General features: G+C 41.3%; 1 protein-coding gene across 1 annotated transcript; it reads right to left on the bottom strand.

Annotated features, from left to right (window-relative positions):
* Positions 1–2075: 2075 nt before the first annotated feature.
* LOC137656598 (protein FAM200C-like) lies at positions 2076–11640 on the bottom strand. The gene is made up of 4 exons (XM_068390769.1): positions 11529–11640; positions 2751–2946; positions 2333–2498; positions 2076–2222 (listed from the first exon to the last, which is right to left on the bottom strand). The coding sequence occupies exons 1-4, from the start codon at positions 11638–11640 to the stop codon at positions 2076–2078; spliced, it is 621 nt and encodes a 206-aa protein (XP_068246870.1).
* Between the last annotated feature and the right edge of the window lie 1342 nt (positions 11641–12982).

Here is a 12982-nt window from a genome sequence, read left to right as displayed (position 1 = left end):
GACGACATCCTGATATTCTCAAGGACCAAGGAGGAACACCATAGGCACATCCGCGCTGTACTCAAACGCCTGCCGTAGAATGGCCTAGTTGTATGTTTCGACAAACGCACGTTCGGCGCTGAAGGGTAGACTTTCTCGGTCATCGCGTGTCCTCGAGTGGGGTAAAACCCATGACAACAAAGGTGGACGCCATAAGAAATTTCCCGACACCTACGAAAATCGCCAACTTCAGGAGTTCCTGGGGATGGTCAATTACTACAGGCACTTCATCCCCAACATCACACAGACCCTGACACCCCTCGACGACGTCCTGAAGGGAAAGGCGAAGAAACTTGAGTGGGGTTCCCCACAACAACACGCATTCACCTGGACAAAGGATGCCCTCGCAAACGCCACCACCCTGGCTCATTTCGACGACAACGCCCCTCTGTGACTAACGACCGACGCCAGCGACGTCGCCTGTGGGGCTGTGCTGGAACAGCTCATCAATGGTTCCCCTCGACCATTGGCATTCTTCAGCAGAAAACTGGAACCCGCCGAAACAAGTTGCAGCACCTTCGATAGAGAACTCCTCGCCGTCTACCTCGCCGTCCGCCACTTCAGGCACATCCTGGAGGGCACACCCTTCACCATCGCGACAGACCATCGACCCCTCGTACACGCCTTCACAAAATCGACTGACGCATGGTCCTCCTGACAACAACGTCATCTCGCAGGAATCGCCGAATTCGGGTGCACCATAAGCTACGTTCCCGGAAAGAAAAACCCAGTCGCAGACGCCCTTTCAAGGATTGAAATCGACGCAATCCACCTGGGAATTGACTATGCCAACCTCGCATCCGAGCAGCGCACCGACCTAGAGGCACAGGATCACCTGACGGGGCCATCTCTGCTCAAGATAACTTAGATTCCCCTCGGGCCAGCAGGAGTAACTATCCTCTGCGACACCAGCACCGGCCGCCCACGTCCCTGAATTCCGGCTTCTTGCAGAAGAAAAATATTCAACATCATCCATGGACTTTCACACCCCTCGGGACGCACCACTGCTCGCCTCCTGTCTGAAAAGTTCATCTGGCCAGGGATCAAAAAGGACGCCCGGGAATGGGCGAAGATATGCATCAATTGCCAGACAAGCAAGATAAGCCGTCACACCGAATCGGGGATAGGTGATTTTCCGCAACCGAAAAGACGTTTCGGTCACATCCACATCGACGTCGTGGGACCTTTGCCGCCTTCGGGATCTGCTTGCTACCTGCTGACAATCATCGATCACTCCACGAGGTGGTTAGAAGCATCACCGATGACCGAAGCTACGACCCAAGCATGCGCCGAAGCCCTTTTGTCAAGCTGGGTGAGCTGATTTGGCGTTCCCGATGACATCACGACAGACAAAGGCCCCGCTTTCCAGTCAGAGATATGGCTCACTCTGGCAAACCTGATGGGAACGACACTCCACAACAAAACGGCATAAAACCCCGCAGCAAACTGCATGGTCGAACGAACTCATCGCGCCCTCAAGGGTCCATGATGGCGAGCTGCACCGACGGGGACTGGAAATCACGACTTCCTTGGGTACTTCCCGGCTTTAGCACCGCCCCTCGCGCAGATGGCGAGATCGCCCGCTGAAAAGGTTTACGGAGAGGCGCTCGCAGCTCCCGGCGAATTCTTTCCCACATCAACCGACGAAACGCAGCTGGACCATCTTAGGGACATCGCCAGAAAGTTGACAGCCGCTAACCAGACCCTATTGATGCCCCTACCGAGTAATCAAGAAAACGACGAAAGCCTTCCTTCTCGACGTGCATGGCCAAGAGGACTGGCTCTCAATAGACCGCATTTCTCGAAGGAAGCGACACTGCCTCCACATGACCTGGCAGATCCAGAGTGCCACCTAAAAACAAGGTGCCCATTGAGAAGAAAAGCAACAAACAACGACGAGAGGTAGCGATCCATACGCCGACCGCCGACGCGCCCCTCCGTTCAAGATGAGTGATTATTTGTTGCTTTAACTCAGAGTCAAGGTTTCTGTCAGCGAGAGCAAAATCCAAGTTTCTAAAACTGGCTGCTTTTCGCTGCTATACCCAACATATCCAAGGGTCGAGTTTGGCCATGAAGGCTTGAATGGTGTCATGGTCCATGATGATGTTGAGGCTTTTCCCTTGTAGTTTAAGGTTCACCGCATTCAATGCTTCAAGAATGTCCACCAGGTAAGCTAAAGTTATCTGAAATTGTCATGGAAGTCTGCCTTCTGCTGTGAATCTAGAAATATTGCTACTCCTTCTCGTAGCTAATAATGCCGTCCAAGCATATTCCCTTTTGATAGCCATCATACGTTCGTGTGAAAAAGCAAGGCTTTATGTTCGAATTCCATATCCTTACACAGCAGTTTGAAGAGACGAATGTTTAAGGCTCTAGCTTTGATGAAGTTGACTACCATGACAGCCACATTCAAGACATCCATCATCTCAGCGGGCAAAGTTCTGGATACTAAGGCTGCACTATGAAGTAAGCAGTGTGTACTCATTACAGAGGGACTTTTTCTTTCACCATTGTGACGATCCCAGACCGCAGACCACATATGGCTGGAGCTCCATCAGTACACCCCTACCAGCAATTCCCAAGAAAGTTGATTTTCCTGATAAAAAGTTTGACAGATCTTAAAAATATCTTGTGCTGTTGTGCAACTTTCCATCGGGTGACAGAACAGAATATCCTCTTTTATATTGTTGCCGGACACGAAACGAGCATACATCAGTAGCTGAGAACACAGAGCGATATCAGTCGTTTCATCACACTGGATGGCAAAAATAGGGGAGGCTCTTTCTTGGTGGAGTGTTTGGTCCTTGTTATCTTGACACAATTCATCTATCCTTTTCTGTACTGTATCATTTGATAGAGAAATCTGGGAAAGCTTGTTTGCGCTATCTTTCCCTAGAACGAGCTCTGCTGCACATAGTATACTTGGTTTTATAAGAAACTCTCCAATGTTATGGTTCTTCTTGCTCTTTGCAATCAAAATAGCAATCTCATAAGAAGCCTCAACAGCCTTTGAAGTTTGTTACCGAAATTACCCACTGTCGTCCTACTTAGCTTGCTTCAAAGTATATTTTTTGTTTCAAAGAATGCCTTGGGGTTGTCAGCTAAAGCAGGGTGTGTTGCCCTTAATTGGCGTTCCAGGCGTGAGGGCGGCATGCCATCATTACTCAGAGTCTTGTTATATAACACACCTGTGGAAACCCGTTGTCACCCTTTTGGAAGGACACAAATCCAAATCATATGTAATCTTCAATATACTTCTGCTTTTTGTCACTTATTGCAAATTGCTTGATGTGCAGTGGGCAATATGTATCTGTGAAGAACGCAAGAAGCACGTGTAAGATAAGGTAAACGTCACCACATAATAATAAACACCACAATATGATGATAATCACAACCACCTGATTAGAAACACACATGAACACAAACACCATAATCATAATATGACCATAATTACCACTATAATGCTATAATCATGATGATAAACATTCATTGATAAGCTCTGTGTGATCATAAATACAGCGTGATTGTTAAACATGACATCATGATCATAATCACAACATCAGGATCATAAACAAATCAACATGACCATTAATAGAATTTTACTGTAAACACCACATGATTTTAACTTTTTAAGCATCACGTCCAACTTCTGATTAATTACAATAACAATTCTCAACTTTTGAAAAACAAATACAGCAACATATGCCTGTACACAATGCATCCATAAACTTAATTATGGTTTTTTACCATATTAAGGTAAAGTCCTAACAACTAAGATGAAAATACCTCAACAGCCTCGACTTTGAATATGTGTAAAAAGAGGTGTTATGACCAAAGACGTGTGGTAGACTTTGAGTCTGAGAGAAAACGGGTCATGTGGCTCAACAGTGAGCAAGGAAAAGTGTACAGGTCTCAGATGCGTTAACTTCCTACCCGAATAACCCATACCATTAGTGTCAGAGGGCAGGCATGATTGTATACAGAAACAGGTATGCCTGGAAGACTTTTGAAAACAATAGTTAGTAACGACGATACTTCTGTATTATTTCATATGCTTATCTTTACAGTACTGCCCAACGCTCATGTCATGAAAATAACCCATAAATGAAAAAACATCTACTTTTCACCTCAGGCTTGTGGTCCCCTTGGAAATCACCCACGCTCCCCTAGGGGGTGCGCCCCCAGATTAAGAACCACTGTTTTAAAGGATGAAAATGGAAATCAAGAAAAGAGGAGCAATAAAAAATACAAGGAATTATATATATTGCTATACCACAGTGACAGGAGAAAAAACTATGCCAATAGAAATAATGATAAATATGTAACAGTACCAAACGTAATAATAAGAGATATAAAGCCATGAGAAGAGGCAGGGCAGTAGCAGATGCCCTAACAATTAAATTTAACAATTGATAGAGGAGCTTTCATAGAATAATAAGTCGCTGAACTTTACACAAAATGTGTGCAAAAATGCGCTATACCTACAGCATGGTAAAATGTATACTTTTACTAATTTATTGGAAAAAGCTGAAAAATTATTGCCTAATAAGTTTGACCTCAGTAATTTATAGAATATTTACAAAGATCATATATGGCTGATTAGAAAGATAGCTAGACTTTAATCAATTAGAAATGGGTATCCAACAACTGAACACATCCATGTGTTCATCCTGGTGATGAAAAAAATCAGGAAAATATGACACTATTATGAATGGCATTTGTTGATTACGAGAAAGCTTTGGATTCTATCAAAACTTCAGTAGTAATGGAAACCTTTTAAAGACAAGGAACAGATAAATTTTATTTTAAAGCCCTTGCAAATGTATATGCAGGGAGTACAGAATTCCTAACACTACATAAAGATAGTGAGGACCCCAACTTCTGTTAATCATCCACAGCGTGCCTAGAAGTATTTAAAAATTTTGAATTGAAAAATTTAAGAGTTAATATTTATAGGGAATACTTTTACAACTTAAGATTGGTGGAGGACATACCTCTGTTTAGTAAATAATGTGCAAAATAACAAAAAGATAGTAGAAGATTTGAATAAAAAAAATAGAGTAATTTAAAACTAAAATTTAATGTAAATAAAACAAGAAAAACTTTCATTGAATATGTAGAGGAGCAACAAATAAGTATTATGGATGAACCTCTAAAAAATATTAAGGAATATACATACTTAGTGCAGACAGAAAGTGTTTCCCAAAGTTATGAAACCAAAATTAAAAGAAGGATAAGCATAGAATGGAGAACTTTGGCTGAAACAAAAGTTATGGAAACCAAATTCCCTCTTTCTCTAAAAAGAATAGTATTTAATCAGATAATCATGCCAGTATTAAGTTATGCATCAGAGACTTGGAGACTTATTAAAGTATTAGCACATAAGCTAGTTTCAACCCAAAGATCTACGGAAAGAATAATGATGGGAATAACACTAAGAGACAGAAAAGGGACAACATAGATAACAGATCAAACTGATGTAGAGAATACTCTAACAACATAAAAGAAATGGAAATTGGTTGGTCATATACTGTAATGAGAGCGACAGATAATAGAGGGGCAGTAAGAGTAACATAATGGGTCCATGGAGAGACCAAAAGATAAAGAAGGAAGAAGAGAAGGGAAGGGTTGACGAGCTAAAAAAAATGTGCGTATATAGACTGACAAAGAGAGACCATAAACAAACGTGAATAAAAAGAAATGCTCGATACCTTACTGTAGCTCTGCACTGGAATAGTTACTTCTGGTGAAAAAAGGGGATGATGTACAGTATACAGCAAAACTGGTGATAACTGAATTCAGTGATTTTCGTTCGAAAGTCACTAACTAGTATCTCTCTCATTCTCCACATTTCTAATGAGACTAGGTTCCCAGGGCAAAGAACTTTGGAACTTCCCCCAATATTTAGTTATATTTTCCTTCAGATCCGTATATGTAAAGTTACGTTATTTTAAAGAATTATATTTTCTTTTCGAATACTTTGGTTACAAAGTCTTATGTAACTTGTTTAAAGGTCTGCTGTATGACACACACAACGGATTGCCTCATGTTTCTGTGCGGTTGGAAGAGTCATTAAGTCTCTTGACTAAACTTATACTTCATATTAAGTTACAAGAGGAGGCTGGCGGAGTCAGCTGAGAGTGTTACCCTTGTCAGGTGACGATAGACTCATACCTCAAACTGCCAAGTTGGCAACATTGACACCGCAGAAGCTCAGCCAGACCATATGCGCACTCATCGGGAATGCTATGCTTGAATAAGCAGGAAGTTTCTAAAATAACCTACCATTGCAAAGGAGGGAGATATCCAGACTGACATTCTGAAAGAGCCAACGTCCGATAATCGTCTCACCAGCATCTCTTCACCATTCCACAGTGTCTTCTCTACAGAGTATATAGTGCTTTTTATACATTGGTTATATTTTGTTTTTAATTTTTGAAAAAAGTTATATACATTTTATTTGGTAAAATTTTTTGACAGGCTGGAGTGATTTGATTAAACAGTGAAGTGTATTTATTTTCTGCTTAACCGTTCTGTAACCTCGTGTGAGGCCAAACGTCGTAAGAGTGACAGATGGTATATGTAAGTCCAATTAATGTTTATTTTTTTCCATAGTGTCGAAGTGTCTTTTTTCATTATTTGTCCCAAAATTAAATATCTTAATCAATTAATCTCTAGTGAAACAACCGATTGTATTCTAAAATTCTTGCAGTTTTATTGAGTGAGTCTAAGGTCTAGTTCAGATTTCAATTTCCAGTGATTTATTTTTTATATAACTTTTGAATTGTTATTTTTTCATAGAATATATATATTTTTGTGTAAAATGTGTATTATTTCTATGATGAATAATTAATTCACTGTCTTGCTCCTATCCCTGCCTTAAAACTTAAATAAGAGGTTGATTTTAGAATATTTCCAGTTTAAAGTAAAGTATTCACCAAGTTTTGTCTTGAGTGTGAAGTAAAGAGACCTTTAAATATTCATTGTTCTTATATATTAACGTCTGGTACTTGCGTATTATTCTCAGATCTCGGAGAAATTCTCGTGTGTATCTTATTTATGTTATATAAAGCAATTGATTTTGTAACCTAGGAGGTTACGTAACTCGGTCTTCAGAATAATATATATATATATATATATATATATATATATATATATATATATATATATATATATATATATATATATATATATATATATATATATATATATTTGCATGTGTGTGAGTGTGCAATATATATATATATATATATATATATATATATATATATATATATATATATATATATATATATATGTGTGTGTGTGTGTGTGTGTGTGTGTGTGTGTGTATGTGTGTGTGTTTGTTTGTGTGTGTAAGCAGGAAGTAAGGAAGCGATAGTAGTTTTTTTTATTTCTACAATACGGAAACAAAAATTAAAATGTGTTTCTGTTTTTACATGTGTGTGAAACCTAATAATATTTCTTTTTCAAATGAAGGACCTAAGAGTAATAGCAAAATGGCACTTGTACCTCTTCTTACTTATTTTGCTCTCACAAGAAAGTATTACCCCATGCGCATCACACGCTCGTACACTCTAACAATATTTTTTTGTTATAGTCGTTGACGTTCTCCCCTCACACTTATAGCTTGCTTCGGCCTATATGTGCTTGTATCAATATGATTTTAAATTTTCGTGACCCTCTATCTCGGAGTCTGTTGTTATTAAAGGTCGTTGTCTATTGAAATAAAATTAGTTGCAATTACGCAGTTTCTCAGTTACCACCCAACAGATGCATCTGCCCAAGGTGCAATGTTTAATGAGGAAAAAGTAAAAGCCATTTCTGACTAGAACGATGTAATATCTAGTGAAAAAATATAGATTATTAAATCATACATTCCTGTGCATTAACAGCTTTTCGATCAAAATTATTAGCTTTTGAGCAAAGATTTCAATCTCCCCTTCTTAAATCCTTTTTGTGAACTTATAAGCAATTCTAATACTCCTGAAAGTTATGTCTCATTAAACCATCACGGTAGGATTAACTGAAAGAAATTTCAACATTTTATTTTCCATTTAATCTAAAAACGTTTGTATGTATGATGCCAATCTTATTCCTTCCAATCTAATTTGTCTCGGTAACTGAAAACGTGGAACACCACCCAGAACAGAGAAGATGTAAACCAATTACTAACAGAAGCAGAGCAGCAAGGAGAGTATCAGTTTTGAGAAAAAGTGGTAAGAACAGCGTCATTAAGTTAATGGCACCAAATATGGTCCCAAAGACACAAGATCAGATGACGATACTTGAGACAATCATTGCCATTATGAGAGAGAGAGAGAGAGAGAGAGAGAGAGAGAGAGAGAGAGAGAGAGAGAGAGAGAGAGAGAGAGAGAGAGAGAGAGAACATCATCCTCAATGGATAACACTGACAAAATCGAATTATTGGATAATAAATTGATAATTTTTGGAATAAAACCTTTAATAGAACAAATATTTTCTTAACATCTCATTAGCATATGTATGACTATCATCTCTACACAAATCTAAGTAGTGTGTTGATAATAAAAATCATTACACTTTATGAGAGAAACAAATGTAACTTTTGGGAGAGCTTTGTGATCTCCAAACGAAATATATGTATATATATATATATATATATATATATATATATATATATATATATATATATATATATATATATATATATACATATATATATATATAAAACACCCATCACCCACCAGAAAATATGTAAGTAGGCCATCGCTCGTAGCGGTGGCCTCCCGTGTTTCTAATCTTTTCTTTTTACATGATGCAGGAAGGGGCGTGCAATTTTTGGTAGTCACGGGTGCTTGTCGTTCTCTTTTGCCAAGGGAACTCTTCAGGATACGACGTAGTCTGTGTGCACCTGGTAGCTGCCAACGAATCTGTGATACTCACCTACTGTTATAAGAATCTCACATTATCGTTTGGAAAAGTAATTTAATTGGAAGTTTCTCGTTGCTGACATCACATTGCCAATCCTCGGCACGGATTTCCTCTCACATTTTCACATTCTGGTTGATGTTGGCCACTAACGATTGGTCAATGCAGACTCGTACTTGTCGACACCTCTTCTACCCACCCTCTCCAACCTCGCTCTCCACATCAGCGCACCCACGGATGATACGCCCACCTCCTCACATCGTACCCGGAAGTTTTCCGTCCAGAACTTCGCCGAACGCCCATGGCTCCTGCCAAGCACGGTATTTATCACTATATCAAGATGATGGAACCCCCAGTCTTCGCAAAATTCAGATGTCTGGCACAGCAACGATTGGCAGCCACCAAACAGACGTTCGGCGAAATGGAGGAAATATGCCTTTGCCAAAAGGCCTACAGCCTATGGTCGTCACCCTTACACATCGTTCTGAAGAAAGAGGGCTCCCTACGTCCGTGCGGGAATTACAGGCGCCTGAACATGCAAACAGAACCGGATCACTACGCCCTTCCCAAACATCGGAGAAGTGACCTCTTACCTGCACAAAGCGAAGATTTTCTCCACGCTTGACTTCCTGAAGGGGAATTATCAGGTGCCAATTAACCCAAAAGGCATCCCCAAGACCGCCATCACCACTCCGTTTGGTACATACACCTTCAATTACTCCTGTTTTGGCCTTCGTAAAGCTGCGACCACTTTTCCACGTCTTAAGGATGGCATCTTAGGGGACCTCACCTTCTGTGTATGTTATGTGGACGACATACCTGTGTTTTCTTCCTCAAAAGAGGAACACCTCCATCACCTGCGCATCGTGCTTGACCGCCTGCAACAAAACGGCCATGTAGTCCGGTACGACAAGTGTACTTTTGGTGCCACCGAAGTGTCGTTCTTAGGGCACCGCATCACTCATGAAGGAGTCCATACCCTCTCTGAGAAGGTAGCAGCCGTTCAGAACTTCCGCACGCCCTCGACCGTCAAAACTCTGTACAATTTTTTGGGCATAATCAACTATTGTCAGTGTTTTCTGCCAGCCATTGTCGCCACTCTTGCTCCCCTCTACGCATCCCTCAAGGGTAAGCTAAAATACCAGATGGGGTCCCCTTCAAGAAGCGGCCTTCTGCAATGCAAAGAAGGCCCTATCAACCACTGAGCAATCACTTTTCCTATCCTATATGCCCCTTTACTTGTCTCCACCGGTGCCAGCGACGTCGCTATTGGTGCAGTAGTAAAACAGGTGGTCAACCGCTTACCCCGCCCATTGGCCTTCAGCAGAAAACTGTCAAAGGCAGAATCGGGTTACTCTACCTTCGATCGCGAATTGCTGGCGGTGCACTTGGCTGTCCGTCACTTTCGCCTTTTCTTAGAAGGTATGTCCTTCGTTATTCACACAGACCACATGCCTCGGGTGCACGCCTTCACTCTACAGTCTGATGCCTTGTCGCCCGTCAATGCCGACATCTCTCCGCCGTGGCTAAATATAAATGCACCCTTCAACACGTCCTTAGGAAAATGAATCCGGTTGCTGATGCCCTGTCAAGAAATGCGTTGGCTGCCGTTCAACTGGGATTGGATTACAACGCCTTGGCTGAAGCCCAACGACAGGATCTAGAGTATCAAGCATGTAGGACATCCTGCATATCCATCCATTGGGAAGACATCCCCCTCGACGACTCCAACACCACCCTCCTCTGTGACGTCAGTACTGGTAGACCGCGACCTTGTATTCTTGCTCCAATGCGCCGACAGGTGTTTCATTTCATTCACGGCCTTTCACATCCCTCGTGTCGTTCTACTGCACAGCTGCTGAAGACGAAGTTCATTTGGCACGGCATTTCTAAGGATGCTAAGGATTGGGTCCGCACCTGTACTTCTTGCCAAACTTCCAAAGTACATCGACACACAGATTCAGGAGTGGGCACCTTTCCCTAACCTCAGTGTCGTTTCGCCCATATTCACGTCAACGATGTAGGCCCCCTACCCACATCACAAGGACATTGTTACATGTTTACCATCATCGATCGCTCCACTCGTTGGCCTGAAGCCATTACCAAGGAAACTGCAACGTCCACCTCATGTACATCTGCCTTACTCTCAGGATGGATTGCGAGATTAGGTATCCCTGAGCATATTACTTCTGACAGGGGTACCACTTTCACCTTTCAATTGTGGACATCATTAGCGAATCTCCTAGGCATCACCCTACATCAGACAACTGCCTACAACCCCCCTGCCATTGGAATGGTTGAATGTTTTCATCGCATCCTCAAAGCAGCTTTGGTGTCCCGCTGCAAGGATTCCAACTGGTTTAGTCAGCTTCCCTGGGTCCTCCTTGGACTAAAGACCATTCCTAAAGACGCCCTCGACGTCTCGACAGCTGAAATGGTGTATGGTGACCCGTTGGTCGTCCCTGCCCAATTTTTTCCTTCTGCAACCTCCTCCGACGATCTATAGCGCAATTGTCACATTGTGGAAAAATTTACTCCATTCTGCCAGACTTACAAGCCCCCCACAAAGCATCACTTACTGACAGACTTGCACTCTGCAACGCACGTCGTCCTACGCAACGACACTAGCAAGCCACCACTAACGCGTCCTACCCGGGCCTTTCCTTGTGATCCGACGCAGTCCGAAAGCATTCCTACTAAACATTCGTTGCAGAGAAGACTCGGTCTCCATTGATCATCTAAACCCTGCCTATCTCCTGCCAAATGATCCACCCACAGTTCACCTCTCTAGATCAGGGCACCCCATTTAACATGTACAGTATGTCCTTTTTAGGGGGGAGCCATGTACCAACCGTGTGTCACACGATCCTACATAGTAACGACTATTAATTTTGTGCATACGTTATGCTTGTATCTTCCCTCTCCCCTCGCACTGATAAGGACCTGAAATAACAGGTCTGTTTTTCTCACCGTTAACTGTTAACCGTTGCAGTGTCGGTCGAACATGACATTTTCTGTTATGTCTTTTGTGCCCCTTTTGCCTTGAGTTTATGTATATATAAACGGATGTTCTGTGATTTAGTTACTCAGTTGCTTTCATCCTTCCTTTGAGTCACAATCTTCTCTCGGCTCGTCACAGGTATTTCACGTAGTAAGTTAAAAAAAAGAAAAAAAAAATTCTGTTGATTTTCAGGCACTATGCGGTACCAAGATAGATTGTAAACATCATAATGAATATGTTTAGGGGAACTTGTGGTAGTGTTATGGTTGATGATAGTTTTACAGATGTATTTGAATCTAAAACTAGAGTACTACAAGGGGGAATATTGTCCCTTCTACTGTTTAATAAGATGATTGATTATTTTATGAACAAGGGATTGCAAGAAATGAATAATGACACTAAATTGATAGCAGACCAGAGATTATGTGATCTTGAATATGTACAATACATAGAGCTAATTGTCTCTACAATGGCTGAGATGCAAATGACGATTGATAGATTAGTACTGGAGGAGAGAAATGTTGGATTGGTGATCGACCAGAGAAAACCTAAGGTCTTGAAGTTTCAGAGTGGTGGTCAAAGAAACTGCCTTATCGGAATAGTTGTAGTACCCAAATATCCAACTATAACTCCTTCATATATTTATGAACCTTTATAATCAGCAATGGATCACTAGTTACAGAATTCTAGAAGCAATAGTTATGCTTAAAACATTTTTAGGTCCAATCTAATATCAATTCATAGTAAAATCAGAATATACCATTCACTTGTAAGATTTTTTCTAACTTATGGGAACCAGTCCTGGTACAGCATTGTAAAAATTAGATACAAAATTTCTTACCTCTGAGAATAAAGCATGGAAAAGGATTTTGAGAATCAAATGGTGGCAGCATATAACAAATGTGGCAATTCGTGAGATGACCAATAAGGACGTTATAGTAAGATTATCAAGATTTAAGACAGGAGGATGAGTTAGTCCAGGGTGTACCTTAATGGAATATCCTGGCAGGAGAGGACGTGATAAATAGGGCC

The sequence above is a fragment of the Palaemon carinicauda genome, chromosome 17, assembly GCF_036898095.1.
Source record: "Palaemon carinicauda isolate YSFRI2023 chromosome 17, ASM3689809v2, whole genome shotgun sequence".
Taxonomy (NCBI): Eukaryota; Metazoa; Arthropoda; class Malacostraca; order Decapoda; family Palaemonidae; genus Palaemon; species Palaemon carinicauda.
The sequence above is the reverse complement of the archived record's forward strand: the minus strand, read 5'-3'. Positions and strand labels throughout refer to the sequence as shown.

Bases quoted from the DNA above. Each gene is read 5' to 3' on its own strand.
- LOC137656598 (XM_068390769.1), bottom strand. From the start codon at position 11,640: ATGCTTTCGGACTGCGTCGGATCACAAGGAAAGGCCCGGGTAGGACGC. The intron at 2,947-11,528 runs GTAAGTGATGCT...TACTATGTGCAG, and splicing joins TGCAGAGTGCAAGTCTGTCA to CAGAGCTCGTTCTAGGGAAA. The intron at 2,223-2,332 runs GTATGATGGCTA...TGACAATTTCAG, and splicing joins CCTTGCTTTTTCACACGAAC to ATAACTTTAGCTTACCTGGT.